This window comes from Chiloscyllium plagiosum, chromosome 6 (assembly GCF_004010195.1).
Source record: "Chiloscyllium plagiosum isolate BGI_BamShark_2017 chromosome 6, ASM401019v2, whole genome shotgun sequence".
NCBI classification, from domain to species: Eukaryota; Metazoa; Chordata; class Chondrichthyes; order Orectolobiformes; family Hemiscylliidae; genus Chiloscyllium; species Chiloscyllium plagiosum.
In genome coordinates, this window is record NC_057715.1 from 83,656,527 (window position 1) to 83,673,925 (window position 17,399).

A 17,399-nucleotide genomic window follows, 5' to 3' on the forward strand; every position below is an offset into this window, starting at 1 on the left:
GACCCAGCCTTGAAAGCCCTTTGTCATAAGGAAGTCTACAAATTCACTACCCTTTGACAGAAAAAAGTCCTCCTTATCTCTGTCTTAAATATGCAACCTCATATTCTGAGTTTATGTACTCTGGTCCAAGTCTCTCCCACAAGGGAAAACAACATTTCTGTGTCTACTCTGTCAAGGCCCTTGAGAATTGTGAATGTTTCAATGAGATTCCCTCTTAAGCTTCTAAATTCCAATAAGTACAGGCCCAATCTCCTCCTATGACAGTCTCTCCACACCCAGTAGCATCCAACTTGTACCTTCTCTGGACTGTCTTCAATGCCAGTATTCCTTACCTTTGATAAGGGGCCCAAAACTGTTCACTGTATTCCAGCTGTGATCGACATGTACCTTGTAAAGTATTAACAAAATATCCCTACTTTTAAACTTCATTCCATCTTGAAATAAATGCCAACATTCCACTTGTCTTCCCTATTACCCTCTGAGCTTGGATGCTACCTTTTTGTGATTCAATGATGAGAATTCCCCACATCCCTCTGTTCTGTAACTTTTGTCCATTTAAATAATATTAAACTCACCTGTTCTTCACGCTAAAGTGCATAAGCTCACATCTTCCCACATTATATTCCATCTGCCAAGTTTTTTTCCACCCACTTAATCTGTTTCTATTCCTTTGCAGACTATTTGTATCATCCTCACCATTTGCCTTCACGTATTTTTGTGGTGATTTGCAAACTTGGCTATAGTATGTTCACTTCACTCATCCAAGTCATTAACAAATATAGTAAATAATTGTGGACCCAGCAAGGAATCCTATGGTACTCCACTAGTTATGGGTTGCCGTCCTGAAAGTATCATACTTATCTCAACTCTCTCTGTCTATTAGTTAGCCAATCCTCTATCCATGCTACTATCTTATCTCCAACATCATGGGCTGTTATCTTACCATATAGTTTAACACATGGTACCTTATCAAAGATTTTCAGAAAAGCCAAATATATTCCATCCACTGCTTATCCTTTATCTATTCTACTTGTTGCTTATCGTAAATTTGTCAGACGTCATATCCAATCCTTGAAACCATGCTGACTCTGCTCCATCACATTATGTATTTCTAAAGGCTTTGCTATTAAATCCTTTATAATAGGCTCTAACAGTTCTTCAATAACAGGTGTTAAGTTCATTGGCCTATAGTAACCTGTTTTTCATTTCCTTCCCTTTTTAAGAAAAGTTCTTACATTGGCAGTTTTCCAATCCTCTGGAACTTTTCCAGAACTAAGGACTTCTGGAAGATTTCAACCAGCATGACCATTATCTCTGGAGCTGCTTCCTTTAATACTCTATGCTGCATCCCATCAGATTCAGGGGACCTATCAACCTTTAGTAACATTACTTTCCCGAGCACTTTTTCACTAGTGGTAGTTATTGTATTTATTTTCTTTCCTCCTTTACCTCTTGATTAGTTAGAAATTTTAGAATTCTATTTATATATTCTACTGTGAAGACTGATACAAAGTATTTGTTGAACTCCTCTGCCATTTCTTGATTCCTCATTATTATTTCCCTAGCCTTATATGAAGTCGATATTAAATGCATCTAATGCCCTTCATTTAGTGGGAATAGTGATTGGGAGGGATTAAAATTGATCTTGATCATTGACCTTATTGACTGCGGGCTGAATCATTTCTACCCAGCAACATCTTATCACAACTGACTTCAAGGTCAGTCACGGCTTCTGCTGCCAGCAGTTGAGCATCTAAAATTGATTTGTGACATCATTGATGACAAAAATGATTTTTACAACTCTGAAAGAGGCCCTCCTGCACTCCAATCTGCTAGAAAAGGTCCTGGCTGAAAGCATCTAAGATGCCAGAAAACTAGGTAAGCAATATTTTCTGCTCTTCAGTAGAATCAATAGTACACTGCCTCTTTCTTTCACTTCCACACTTGGATGTATTTGGTACAGCCTTTCTAGCACACTTGCTAGCTTTTGGTGGGAGACAGATTTCAAATATGAAAATGAGGCTAGTCAGCTAAAAGTTTGTCTCCTTCAGAATGTCGAGCTCTGCTATCTTTTCAAGTCTCCCATGTACTACTGTTACCATCCCTTTAAAAGCTCCCCCTCACTTGTTATGCTGAGTCATTTGGGATGTTTTACTTCTGAAAGATATGAAGTAATTGGGAAGCCAGCCAATGAGAATGACTTAGTTCATAAATCAATGTATTATAAAGGGGTATATACATTATGTTTTACAAATTATGTATCATATTTAACAATACAGAAACAAAAACTGAATGATATAACTGGAAGTTGCCAAAACCAAAGGTTAAAGGCAAGCTTAGGAATGGTTTTGCACTTTGATTAAATCTAAGGGATAAACAGACAAATAGCATTGTATATTTTCAAAGTTCAAACATGAGCGTAACAGATTCCAGATTCAACATGGATTTCAGAAATACAGGCATATGTTTTCTCTCCATAACTATATAGCAGGCACTTAACTAGCTTTTTTCCCAAATGCAGAGACAGCCACCTGCCAGCGATGACCCTGACAATGTTGTTGCATGATACACAGGAATGGACGTTACAACTTTATGTCATTTTTTTCAGTCCAGCTCTTAACTAAAGTTAGTAACACAGCTACTACCAAGAATTCAGCTGAGGATCTGATTCACACTGGGTTCTCTACCTAATCATTCGCTTTTAAGAAAAAATATATGGGTTGATTTAAGCTCAATCTTTCTAGTCAGAGTGATTTAATAACTGCTGTTTCCTGCATTAGTATTTTAGGGTAGCCAGTATTAAACATTTTGACTGTGCAAAATTAGGCAATTTTTAAATCTCATTTCTGTCTCAAGTGAAATAATTGTAAATGGTGTTAAAATTGGATTAAAACTTGTCTCATCTTATCACAGTTTTGAGGATGAAATCAATCTTAATTGTCATATCTAAACTTAATTTCCTTTTCCATTTACATTTACTGACTTAAGAATTAACTTGAGAAATGATGATAAATGTGATAGAACTAAACCTGCATGCATGCTGGGAAATCTTAGCGTATCCTTTGTATATTGCCTTTATATTTACAACAATTGTAGTTTCACTGTTAATCCTTGAGCTTGGACAGAATTAATTCTCGCAAAACAGACACCACCACGACAGTCTGCCTGTCTTAGGTACTAGCCCCGAGATCCGCTAAACTGGGAAAAGCTGAAAATCAGGTATATATTCTGACCCAATTCTCCCACGCTGCCTAACATCACACATGCTCCAGGGGGCTACATTAAATTTAGCCCCTTTTCAGTAAGTATTTTCATTTTTCAGATAAAGAACAATATATTTTACCCAAAGCTTCCTGTATGTTCATAATTAAATTTTGAATTCTCCATTTCATCTCCCAAGCAGGAATCTGGTGATGTTGGGATCAAAAAGTGAAAGCTATTTGTTACCAGTTTGGTACTCAGTGGGATGTAGTCTTTTCCATCCTGCAAAAGAGAACATATCTTTTGTTTTATACGTAAAAAACCCTTATATTCAGAAGTGGTGGAAGAGTTGCTCTTTGCAGCTAATAATGACAATAATAGCTTACTGAAGCAGTCCACGTTCAAATGTGACATGATCTGGACAATATCTAGGCTTGGGCTTACAAGTGGCAAGCAACATTTGTGCCACACAAATGTCTAATAATGACCATGTCCAATAAGAGACAATCTAACAATAATCCCTTGACATTCATCACTCAATTCCCCCATTACTAACACCCTGGGGGTTACCAATGACCAGAAGCTAAATTGGACTTGCCATATAAATACAGGGGCTACAAAAGCAAGTCAGAAGCTCAGAATACTGTGGTAAGTAACTAACCTCCTGACTCCCCAGAGCTTGTCACCTACAATGCACAAGTCAGGAGTGTGTTGGAGTATGCTTCACTTGCCTGGATAGATGCAGCTCCTATACCACCCAAGCAGCTTTACACCATCCAAGATAAAGCATTCGTGATTGGCACCACATCCATAAATATTTAGTCACTCTCACTGATTTTCAGTTGTGTGTTCTGTCTACAAGATGCACTGCAGAAATTCACAAAGAACCTTAAATAGCACCTTCCAAACTCATGACCACTTCCATCTAGAAGGACAAGGACAGCAGTTACATGGGAACACCACCACCTGCAAATTTCTTTCTAAGCCACTCACCATTCTGACCTGGAAATATATCACTGCTCCTTCAGTGACACTGGGTCAAAACCCTGGAATTCCCTCCCTAAAGGCATTGTGGGTCTATATACAGCACATGTACTTTCTTAAATTGACTCATGAGCTGTGGACATTGCTGGTTGAGCAGCAATTATTGCCCGTCTCTAGTTGCCCTTGAACTGCTGCAGTCCATATACTGTAGGTTGACCCACAATGCCTTTCGGGAAGGAATTCCAGAATTTTGACCTAGAGATATTGAGGTAATGGTGATACATTTCCAAGGCAGGGGGCAGTATTCCTATGTAAAGTTGCCCTTGCCCTTCTGGGTGGAAGTGATCATGGATGTGCAAGGTGCTATCTAAATAGACTTGGTAAATTTCTGTTGATAGTACACACTGATACTACTGAGTGTTAAGGGAGTGATTCCTTGTTAGCAAACGTTGAAGAAGATGGCTCACCATCACCTTCTCAAGGGCAACTAGGAATGGGCAATAAATGCTGCCCAAGGCCCACAAGTAAACAAAGAAAAAAGCTTGTGACCTTAGGTTGAAGTTAACTGATTCTGTTCCTGGTTATATGTATCTGGTATAAGCACTATATGTTGCATAAAATATAGAACATCCACTTGTCTGAATAAACCTAAGTTACAAGAAAATTATTGTAAATAGTCCTTTGGTAATACAGAACTTGAGTATTGCGGAGAAAAGACATATTTTGTTGAAGGTTTTGGTCTACCCTTTGAATTGATATTCATTTGAAATGTCCTGATGAATAAATGACAAAAAGCTTTGACAATATTTGCCTTTTCAGCATTATTATCAGAATTTAAATCACCACAAAAAATTAGTGGCATAGAAGTGACAGAGAGAAGCATGCCAGCTTAATGGTCAGCACTGCTGCCTCACAGCGCCAGGGACCTGGGTTCGATTCCACCCTCAGGTGACAGTCTGTGTGGAGTTTGTGTTTTCCCGCCATGTCTGTGTTGGTTGTCTCCGGGTGTTCAGGCTTCCTCCCACAGTCCAAAGATATGCACATTAGGTGAATTGCCTATGCTAAATTGTCCATTGTGTCCCGGGATGTGCTGGATAGGTAGATCAATCATGAGATATGCAGGGTTAGAGGGATAGGATGGGGGGGTGGTTCTGGATGCCTTGCTCTACAGAGGGTCAGTGCGGACTTGATGGACCAAATGGAATCTTTTATCTTTATAACAGTTCAATCTTGAATCTTAAAACATTCCAACTCAAATATTTGTTATTAACAATAACCGAAATCCAGTGCATGGGCAGAAAAACAAACACAATACCTGTTGGGCATTTGCTTGTAATAAATCTCCAAGCCTTTTCACAAGCTCTGTGAACGTCGGGCGTTCTTTGGGATCAACATGCCAGCAGTCAAGTAATGTTTGATAACTAGAACAGATCCAACAAACAATTAATTGTTCAACTTTAAAATAAATAATGATGTCAGTTATGTTTTTAGTGACATTGTGAAATAAATATTAAGAGGCATCTATAAACACTATGTGTTTTGAATTGAATCTCATTTTTACAGTTGATTTGTCCAATGAGGAGTCTACATTAATTCTGAGGAAGAATTATGCCAGACGCAAATTGTTAACTCTGTTTTTCTCTCTCCTAAGATTCTGCCAGACCTACTGAGTTTCTCCATCATTCTCTGTGTTTGTTTCAGATTTCCAGTGTCACTGGTATTTTACTTTTTGTCTATTTTAAGTTGGGTTTAGTATTAATTGACTTGGAAGACACTAAAATATTGGAGAAAATCTGCTACATAGCACAACATAGGAACATCAGTCAGTCATTCAGTCTGTTCTGCCATTCAATTAGATCGACACCTCAATTTCCTTTACTCACCTATACTTCATACCTCAGTTTAGAGATGTTCAGTTGACCTGGGGCCAAAATTCAGCGATTGAAGTAGGTAGTTTATATTGGAAAATTTCCTAACTCACTGAGCTGTTTTCAGAAAGCAGTATCACAAATCACTTCTCTTTTGCTTGGGTCAATGGGTGCACAGGCCTAGTTACCATAGAGACAGAGGGCAGGAGACCATTGGGATAGTCAAATGCTGTGATAAACTGGTTAGAATGCCTGCCTCAGTTCTCAGAAGCAGTTAAACCCTCTATCCCTCACCCTCACAACCACCCTACATGCCAACTAATGCCCATGGCCCCTAATATCACCCATGTTGCCTTCAAAGTCACTCACCAACATCAAGCATTGGCAGAACTTGGGAACCAAATGCAGGTGAAAAAAAAATTACGATCAAATATAGGTGTCACTTCTAACACGTTTCCTCTTCCAGACCTAGGAGACATGGTTTAACAACTGGTTCTGGAAGAGGAAACATCCTTTTCATGTCAAGATCAATTAAGAGATCCCTCAGTCCTCTAAACTCCAATGGAAACAGGCTCAGTCTGTCTAACCTAGCATCATAAATTAACCTGCAGGTCCAGGTATCAATCTAGTAAACCTCCTCTGAACTGTCTCCCTTGACATTCCTTAAATAAAGAAACCAAAACAGTACTCAATATTCAAGATGTGGTCAAACCAATAACTTGTGTCACTGAAGCATTATCTCTTACTTTTAAGTGGAATTCCTCTCGTAATAAAGGGATAGCATCCCATTAGTCTTCTTGATTACAAGTGCTACTAAATTTTGCAATTCATGCACTAGAAATCCTCTACAGCTTAGAATTCTACAGTCTCTCTCTCTCTTTCTCTCTATTTTGACCACACAATCAAGCTTCCTCTATCCATCTGCATCTTCAAATGTCCTTTTCACAACACACTTTCTTACCTATCTGTGTCGCCTACAAATTTAGAATCCTAGGCTCTCCATAGTGCAGTTAGAAGTCATTTGGTCCATCGAGTCACATCGACCCATTGAAGAGCATTCCACCAGATCCCATAATCATACATTTACCATGGCTACTCCCCAGAGCCTGCACATGCCTGGACACTATGGGCAATTTAACATGGCCAATTCACCTATCCTATACATCTTTGGACTATCGGAGGAAATCGGAGCACCTGGCAGAAACCCACACAGACTAAGGGAGAACATTCAAATTCCACACGGTCGCCCAAAGCTGGAATCAAACATGGGTCCCTGGCACTGTGAGACAGCAGTTCTAACTATTCTGTGGCTGTGCTGCCCTTTAGCTACCATGTCTTTGCTTCCCTCATCTGAATCATTGGTATAAATTATCCAAAGTTGAAGCCAAAGCACAGACCTCTACAGGACTCCACTCATTACATCCTCCCAAGCAGAAAAAAATCGATTTATGCATACAGTACTTCTATTTTCAGAAGACCAGCTAACTAATCTTCTATCCATATTAATTGTGTTGCTCCCTACACCATGAGCTCTAAATCTGTGCAAAGACCTTTTATGTGTCAACTTGTCAAATGCGTTTTGGAATTTCAGATACCATATGTCCACAGGCTCTCCTTTATCCACATCACATGTTATCCTTTCAAAGAACTCCAATAAGTTGGCAAAACATGATTTCCCTTTGACAAAGCCATACTCACTCTTCCTGATTACCTTGTGCTTTTCTAAAGTACCCAGATATAAACTCCTTAATGATGGATTTGAAACCTTACCCACAGACAGTCAGCAAAGCTAACTAACCTATAGATTCCTGCTTTCTGCCCCCTATTCCTGCTGGAAAAGAGGGGTTATGTTTGCCATATTCCAGTCTGATGGAATCTTTCCACAACTAACAACTGTTTGAAAATTGATGACACATCTACAAATCTCATTAGCCACATCTTATAATATTTTGAGATGAAGACTGGGGGCACATTTCTAAGGTGAGAGGACAGAGATTTAAAAAAGACATGAGAGGCAAATTTTTTACACAAGAAAACATGGCTAACTCCCCTCTTCTCTTTCAAAGTATTGGACAAGTAATCATTTACGTCCACCTTTGAGACCTGATGGGGTCTTAGTTTAATGCCTCAACTGAAGTATAGTCATATCAACTTTCTCAGCAGTGCACTGGAATGACAGCTTAAACTGTTGTGCCCAAGTTCTGATCTGACATTAGATCCATAATCTCCTTATTCAGAGGTGAACTATTACTAAATAAGGCATTGTAGGGCTGAAGCTTGTTTGCCTCTTTCTAACCTGTTGCAACCATTCATTATTATAGATGTAACTATTAAATCACTCCACATAACCACTGCGTTTTAATGAAAATAACACCAATCTTTGGTGTTGCAGAAGAAACTTAACTTTCTGCTACAAAAACAGAAATTGCTGGAAAATCTCAGCAAGTCTGGCAGCATCTATGGCGAGAAAGTAGAATTAACATTACAGATCCAGTGACCCTTCTTCAGAACACGTTCTACTTTCTCTGCCACACCTCTGAATTTTTTAGCAATTTCTCTTTTTATTTCTAATCTCCAGCATCTGCAGTTTTTCAGTTTTTTAAACCTTCTGTTAACCCATTTAGCAGGTAGTTCCCAATAATTTCTTCAGTGGTACTATGAAACCATATTATATGCATAATAATCAGGATTATTTTTATTGGTTTTCCAACACTTTCACATCCAAGTGTGTCCAACTGTAAATTAATGATGTAATTTCTACCTTGGCCAGTTATTGATTCATTGGAACATTCAGTAATAAGGTCCCATTACATAATCAGATAATTAGTGAGTCAAGAATATGGTGATGGAAAAGCGCAGCAGGTCAGGCAGTATCCGAGAAGCAGGAAAATTCAGAGGGCTTATGCCCGAAAAGTTGATTCTCCTGCTCCTTGGATGCTGCCTGACCTGCTGTGCTTTTCCAGCACCACACTCTGCACTCTGATCTCCAGCATCTGCAGTCCTCACTTTCCCCTAGGTTTTAGTGAGTAAAAAGATTGAATTTTTGTTCAGAGGACAGTTGTGAATAAATCGTTGTCCCTTGCAACTATCAGGATGTGAGTTGTGACCTTGTCTTTTGCAGTTTAGAAACTCCTAGATTTCTGTCAGTCAACTTACATTTCTGGAGTTGAATATTCAGGAGCTCGCATCCTTGTGCCCTCCCTTAGTCGTCTGCAAAAGTCCTCATCAATCTGAACTCCTGGGTATGGTGATGCTCCTGAATTCAACATGCAGATATATCCATATTTGAAAAATAACTACAATAGTGACATGTAATTCTGTCATTTCTACCATGAATACAGCTTATAACACTGTGCTGAATGAGAGCTGTTTGTGACTATTATCTTTGAACTGAATTATTTTTTCAGTGTCAGATCTGACAAGGAAATGGATATCAGTAAAATTTGTGGGAAGGTGACAGAAATGTCAACTTTAAACATCAAGAAAATGTGCAGATATTTGGTGCAGGGAATTGTTGATTTCAAGAATCCAATATATAAAATGTCAAGAAACAATGCATTCTCACAGCTTAATACAGATATGTACCACTCAAAGTCCTATAATTGTGACCAGTACAGACCACTTGTAAAGCTCACAAGAGTTGAGAAATGACCATAAAATAGAAGACTTAAATTATAACATACAAAATACGAGCAGTCCTAAATTAAGGTATAAGATCAAGTCCACTGCATCGAGACAACTAAATAATTTAAAATCCTACATAGCATATTGAAATCCTGAATTTTAGTCATGTTTTGGCAGCATGGGGCAGAAATGTTTTCTGTGACACCTTATTTATGATATGCAAAGCAGCAGCAATATATGATATTGCTATTTCTTAAACTTGTCATGGCTTATATTACAAATATATTCAATATTCCACCTGTTATACTCGTGTGCAGTAATACATACAGCTATTAACCAGCTGCTTTTGTCACAGCTCTCATCTTCATTTGGACCTATCTAAAGCTTTTTACATAAATGATTTGGATGCAACCATAAGGGGTACAGTTAGTAAGTTTGCAGATGACACCAAAATTGGAGGTGCAGTGGACAGCGAAGAAGGTTACCTCAGATTACAATAGGATCTTGACCAGATGGGCCAATGTGTTGAGATGTGGCAGATGGAGTTTAACTCAGATAAATGCGAGGTGCTGCATTTTGGGAAAGCAAATCTTAGCAGGACTTATACACTTAATGGTAAGGTCCTAGGGAGTGTTGCTGAAGAAAGAGACCTTGGAGAGCAGGTTCATAGCTCCTTGAAAGTGGAGTCGCAGGTAGATAGGATAGTGAAGAAGGCATTTAGTATGTTTTCTTTCATTGGTCAGAGTATTGAGTACAGGAATTGGGAGGTCAAGTTGTGGCTGTACAGGACATTGGTTAGGCCACTGTTAGAATATTGCATGCAATTCTGCTCTCCTTCCTATCGGAAAGATGTTGTGAAGCTTGAAAGGGTTCAGAAAGGATTTACAAGGATGTTGCCAGGGTTGGAGGCATTCAGCTATAGGAAGAGGCTGAATAGGCTGGGGCTGTTTTCCCTGGAGCATCGGAGGCTGAGGGGTGACCTTATAAAGGTTTACAAAATTATGAGGGGCATGGATAGGATAAATAGACAAAGTATTTTCTCTGGGGTCAGGGAGTCCAGAACTAGAGGGCATAGGTTTAAGGTGAGAGGGGAAAGATAATAAAGAAACCTATGGGGCAACTTTTTCACAGGGAGGGTGGTGTGTGTATGTAATGATCTGCTAGAGGAAGTGGTGGAGGCTGGTACAATTGGAACATTTAAAAGGCATTTGGATGGATATATCAATAGGTAGGGTTTGGAGTAATGTGGACTGGGTGCTGGCAGGTGGGACTAGATTGGGTTGGGATATCTGGTTGGCATGGACAGGTTGGACCAAAGGGTCTGTTTCCATGCTGTACATTTCTATGACTCTATGACTCTGAGTTACTTTGAACAATAGATTGGTTTCTGTCATAGAGATGGTTGTTTAAGAATGAAGCATCATTATCCTTCATCTTAAAATGACAAACTTTGACTGGCAGCTCCTATCATCCAATCCCAATCAGGTTTGAATAATGATCCTGTACTGCAGACCAATAGGAAATGAATTCCAGGAAAGAGCAGTGCAAATAAGGACATCTAGGAAGCTTCTAGAATGGAATGAGTAAACCTAGAGTAGTGCATACCTGGATACACTGAAAAAAGATAGAATCAAAAACTCTCTGACCTCTAATTGTGTCCCATAGTTTATTTGGTCATTCCACAAATACATCTCTATAATTTCTACCATCATCCCAAATCTACTTCTATATCCATCCTCCATTGATAAGTTATGAACATCGATGGCCTAGGTCAAATAGCCAACCCAAATTATAGCACTGGATGATTCAAGCTACAGTCACTGCATAGAATCACAGAATCCCTATAGTGAGGAAACAGGCCCCTTTGGCCCAACAAGTCCACACTGACCCTGCGAAGAGTAACTTACCCAGACCTAATATCCTATATTTACCCCTGAGTAATGCATCTAATCTACACATCCCTGAATACCATTGGCAATTTAGAATGGCCAGTTCAGTTAATCTGCACATCTTTGGATTGTGGGAGGAAACTAGGGCACTCAGAGGAAACCCACGCAGACATGGAGAAAATGTGCAAACTCCACACAGTTGCCCAAGACGGGAATTGAACCTGGGTCTCTGGCACTGTAAGGCAGCAGTGAGCCACCGTGCTGCCCCAAAAAATGGTCATTTTAGAATTGGGAATAAGAGACTTATGTCACACAAAATACCCCATTTGCCATAAATTGCTGTTTCCACGAGGCAGAAAAAACTATATTTTTGAGTTGCCAGAGCAAGTGGAGGAGACTGGTACAATTACAGCATTTAAAAGGCACCTAGATGGGTATATGAATTGGATGGGTTTAGAGGGGTATGGCCCAAGTACTGGCAAATGGGATTAGATTAGGTTAGGATATCTGGTCGGCATGGACAAGTTGGACTGAAGGGTCTGTTTTCGTGCTGCACATCTGTATGACTCTATATTCTAGACGTTATATAGGAGCTGATGTTCTGCTTAAAATGCAAACAGCTATCAATAATGCGTTGCAATACAGAACAGACTGTCAGAATTAATAAATGGTCAACATGTCATAATCCATTACTCGGTACAATGTATTAAACTTAGATTTTAAATTATTTACTCTTTATATTCAGTCAAGCTATTGAAGTATTCTTTATATTTTGTTGGAAGGGGCCTTAAAATTCAAATGCTTTTCATCTCTCTATGTCCTAGGATCAGCTCATCAGTTATTTCTTCCAATGCTGACTCCTCATTTCAACAATTTTGACAGGAGGCCATACCCTTTAGGTTCATAACCCAACATACTAGAGGGGTTAGCATTTCACAGTCCCTTAACTTTATGCAGGCAACATTTAAGATGGTCAGTAGCTATAGAATGGAATATTCAACTTCTGTGCTAATTGCTGAACAAAAAGTAACAAAAAGTTTATGTTCAATAGAAAATGCAAAATGTGGACTTGATATAATGGCTGTAAGCTATGGAAATACTGTTTGGTGGAATTCAATGGTTTCCATAATTTTTTGAACTAACAAAAGTTATGAAATGACAGGAATGGTTCTCAGGTGTGAACTGGACTTAGTTCTCAGATCTGGTTCATCAAAGTTCCTTTATCATCTTTTATCCTTCATATCATCAATTCTGACTCACCCCAAATTTTAAATGGATGGATTTCATGATGAACTTGCTAATTTCATTAAAGTGATAGAATGCAATACAGACCAAAATAAAAACAATAAAGTGTAGCAACACACTAGTCGCATTTGTAAAATGAAAACATTGGCTCACATTTAAAATCCAGAATACTTTTATGCCCATGCATCCTTACCTCTCCTTCCTTGGCTTAATGTATCTCTCTCCATGTATCGGTTTTGAAAGTTTCTCCACAGTAAAGGTGACATATAAATAGAAACTTTGTTTACTGCTAGAACTGACTAAATTTGCATTTGAGATGTTAATATATCTTTTCCCTTTGAGGATGTTTATGAAGCTTCTGCCTCATTCCTGTCTCCTTCCCACATCCGCTACTGCCAAACAGGCAGTAAAAACAGTTCTTGGTCAGTTAAGGAGTTTGCATATGAAACTTGCAACGTGTGTATGTTTCTACATCAGTTCATGGTTGCACACTGGGAGTCATCACAACATTGTGACTCTGACATAAGAGTCAAAAAACTATTTGTACAAATAAACTTATCTTCCTTTAAAATGAATATCCTTGTATGTCAATATGTTGTCCTGAAGTATCCTGTGTTCTATTGACAGTGATATACGTAGATATTATGACATACCTAAGGAAAATATTTCCCATAGCAAAACTCCATAAGACCAGACATCACTTTGAGTATTGTAGATTTTGTCAAATATGGATTCAGGGGCCATCCATTTCAGAGGGAGCCTTGCCTGTAAATAATGATGAATAAGTTATTGACATGACTAGCTTCTTAGCTAAGTTCACTTTTAGCTGTCACATTAACATGCAATGTCATTAAATGAACTTACATCTCCTTTTCGTACATAATCGGGATCTTTGTAAATATCTCGTGCAAGTCCGAAGTCACAAATCTTAACTACATTGTTCTCAGATAAAAGGACATTTCTTGCTGCCAGATCTCGATGGATGCACTGTAATAAAAGAGTTGCACTCTCAAAACTCATTTCCTCAATCTTTCCCATGAATTTCCTGACATCATTATTTATACTAAAGTTTTTTTAGTAAAACCTCTTCCTTAATGATTCAAAAAAATAAAAATTTAACAATTTTCCTGGGAAATAAGTAGGAAGTCTGCTCGAGTTCCTTAGAACATACGTAAGAAATGTACTTGTTTTCAGAAATCGCAGCTTGAAATCAAGTCATTAAATGTAATAATCATTCAATGTAGGTCGGGATGTGAGGAAGAGCTGGCGTCACGTGTCGGGTCTCACAATGTGCCTTTAAGTGTTATAGCTTGGTTTACATAAATGTTCTAAATTGGCAAGTGGACAACAGGTAAGAAAACAAATGAAAATATTTGCACTCTGATCTTTCCATGACGCTTTCGTAGTGGTTCACAACAAAGCACAGGATCTCCTACACATGATGAAAAACAATGATAATTGATAATAGAGCACATACTGAGCAGGGTGTGACATTCATTGTACTGACTATTAACTCAACTATACTAACTAAATTAAAGAGAGATTTGCTCCAAACTATTGAGATCTGTAGGTACATTCTAATAAATGATCTTTTAGCTAAGATTTCTAAAGTGATAGTTATAAATGCTGAATACATAATAGATCAATATACAATGTTTCACTTCAGATATTTATTCATATTTGTTTGTGGCATTTCTGTTTTTAATTTTATAATTTTATTAAAAGGTTACTATATTGGTTAATCAATAAAAAATTCATAAGTTCTATTGAAGTCATTAATATATAACAGGACTAATGTTGGTATTCTTAAAGTCTTATGGCCTTTTAATAAGTAGATTTTCAACACTGAGTTTTTAAATTAAAATGTATTTTTGTTAACTAATTAATTAATTAAATATAAGCCATATTAATTGGGAGAATAGAATTCCTGAACCTTTGGTACTAAACTTTATCACATTTGCTCAATGTAGATGTCAGAATCACACAGGGTTAATTACCATTCATGACTGGTCAGTTTGTACTCATATGCAGCAAGATCTGGCCAACATTCAGACATGGGGTTGTAAATGGTATTGGTACCACAAAAGCTACAAGTTCTGGGGAATGAGCATACCCAGAAAGAATTTAACCATCACCCTCTTTGACATTCAATTGCATTACTGTTACTGGATTTCTCACTATCAACATCCTGAAACTTATAATTTACCAGACACTTGATTGAACCAGGTGGGAATTCTGCACAATGTACTAACCTTTGCAGTCCCATCCACTATCTAGAAGACACAAGTCTAGAGTGTCTAGAGTGTAATGAAATGCTTTCCACATGCTTGGATGGGTGCCCCCCAACAACATCAAGAAGTTCAACACCAGAACAAAGAAACCTGTTTGATCAGCATCCCATCCAACTTCAACACACACAAGCTGCAGTGTGTGCCTTCTACAAGATGCACTGCAGCAACCCAGCAAGTCTCCTTCGATGGAATTTCACAAACCCATGATCACTGCCAATTATAAAAAAAGGGCAGCAGATGCATGAGAAGCACCACTATTTCCAAACCACAATCTGTTGTAACTTGGAAATATATGGCTATTCCTTCACTATTATTGGGGAAAAGCTTAGAATTCCCTCCCTAACAGTACTATGAGTGTATCTACACCATCTGGACTGCAGAGGTTCAATGGCGTGACTGACATCACTTTCTTATTATGGAAAGAAAACAAATGGTCTTGCCACATTCACAACCAATGAACAAATGATTTAAAAATGTGTTCTGGAATTTTTAGGACTTCTTGTTTGTCTGTTTTGGTTCAATAGCTACTGCATTTGATCATTTCATTTTAAATTGAAACATTCAGATTTTGTAAACATTTTAAAGATAATATGTTTAAGAATCTATTACATGAATGAGTTCAAACTTTTCCCATTCCATTGATATAGCATGTGCCGTATGGTGTTTGTTCATAACATAATAATTTAAACTCAGTATTATCAGCAAATGGTAATATCGAATTAGCATGACAAACTATAACATTTCAATGGGAAAAATAATCTGTTTATTTAAAATACAATCATGAAGCAATATTCATTATATCATTGAAATAAAAGCAAAATTCTGTGGTTGCTGCAGATCTGAAGTAAAAGCAGAAAGTGCTGAAGAAACTCAACAAATCTGGCAGCATCGGTGGCGAGAGAAAGAGAGTGAGCAGTTTGAGTCCCATTGACTTACTCCAGAACTGTTTTTATAAAAATCAAAAGAACTGCAGATGCTGGAAATCTGAAACAAAAACAGAAATTGCTGGAACATTCTAAACAAGAGTCATTGGACTCTAAATGTTAACTCTGATTTCCTCTCCATAAAGGCTGCCAGACCTGCTGAGACTTTCCAGCAATTTCTGTTTTTCTTTTAGTTATTTAGTTCATTATAACATTCAGGCTTTTGCTATATTGGGCCAGTTATGGTGACAAATTACAAAAGTGAAAAAAAAAGATCCCTAATTTCAATCAACCAGAGTTTCAGAATTTCACTCAGTATTGTGTTCAAACCTTTCTTGATGCCAGGAATTCCATGCCTCGGGCCACTTGGAAACTGTAACTGATCAGGTCCTCCATGGTAATTGGCCCTATGTACAACTCATCAGCATCTACAAATTATGTTTTGAAAAGAAAATTTTAATGTTAACTTTGACTTGTTGCTACAATCAGTGGTGCAGTAATAAAACAGTTAACATACAAATTACAAGCTGTAAGATTTAACTGAATAGTGTATCTGTAAACTTTAAGTTACTATTCTGAAGAGAATACATTAGTGGTTATCTGTATATTAACAGGCAGTAGGTCAGCAGGGAAACCTCACCAATTCCATTGTACACTATTGTCCCCCTGAACTAGGATGTGAGCAAAAATAATTCTGATGCAATATTCAGGCATTACGTTTTTGCCTTTTCTCCAGTGATGCAGTTTGGCCTGCTGGGTGGTACCACCATTTCTGGGTTTTGTTTCAGAATTCAAGCCTTTGTGGTTTGTTATGTCATGACCAACAATAATATTGGTCTGGTTGACTTAACTGGAAACATGGGGTCAGCATTACCAATTCAAAGAATTCATATATACGCTCCTATCAGTGTACTTAACTTGGTGGTTCACAACAGCAACAACTAAATCCTTCTTAGCAAGTCAATGTGATTTACAAGCATTAGTGGTTTATAATGTCAAGTGTTAGTGGTTTGTTATGCCAAGTATTATTTCTTTTTATCCTCTCCAGTATTCCTGGAAGCTGTAAATTAGAATTGAACAGAAAGAATTGATTCTTACCATGCTGTTTTGCAATGGCCTTTCTTTTTAGCAGTTCTGACAATATTTTCATCACCATCAAAATAGCAAGTGAACTGAAGCTTCGGGTCATACTTACAAACGATTTTTTATTGATTAGCTTAAAGCAGTGAGTGCCATGTTCAAATCAACTGGACTTGTGACACCCACTGCTTTAGACTCAAACATGAAGGTTAGCATTAATTAAAATGGCTGGTAATCAAAATCATCTATTTCACTGAGATACAATATAATACCCTTTTCTGAAACACCATTTGC

The 17,399-nt window shown here is 37.9% G+C and overlaps 1 protein-coding gene across 1 annotated transcript in view; it reads right to left on the bottom strand.

Moving 5' to 3' along the window:
- Positions 1–17,399, bottom strand: part of flt1 (fms related receptor tyrosine kinase 1) — a 185,789-nt gene that overhangs the window by 20,640 nt on the left and 147,750 nt on the right. The window contains exons 22-27 of the mRNA XM_043692014.1: positions 16,356–16,453; positions 13,676–13,798; positions 13,465–13,576; positions 9,210–9,309; positions 5,501–5,606; positions 3,344–3,483 (exon numbers count right to left, since the gene is read on the bottom strand). Of these exons, the coding sequence (XP_043547949.1) occupies positions 3,344–3,483; positions 5,501–5,606; positions 9,210–9,309; positions 13,465–13,576; positions 13,676–13,798; positions 16,356–16,453 (679 nt within the window). The remainder of the gene's footprint in view (positions 1–3,343; positions 3,484–5,500; positions 5,607–9,209; positions 9,310–13,464; positions 13,577–13,675; positions 13,799–16,355; positions 16,454–17,399) is intronic.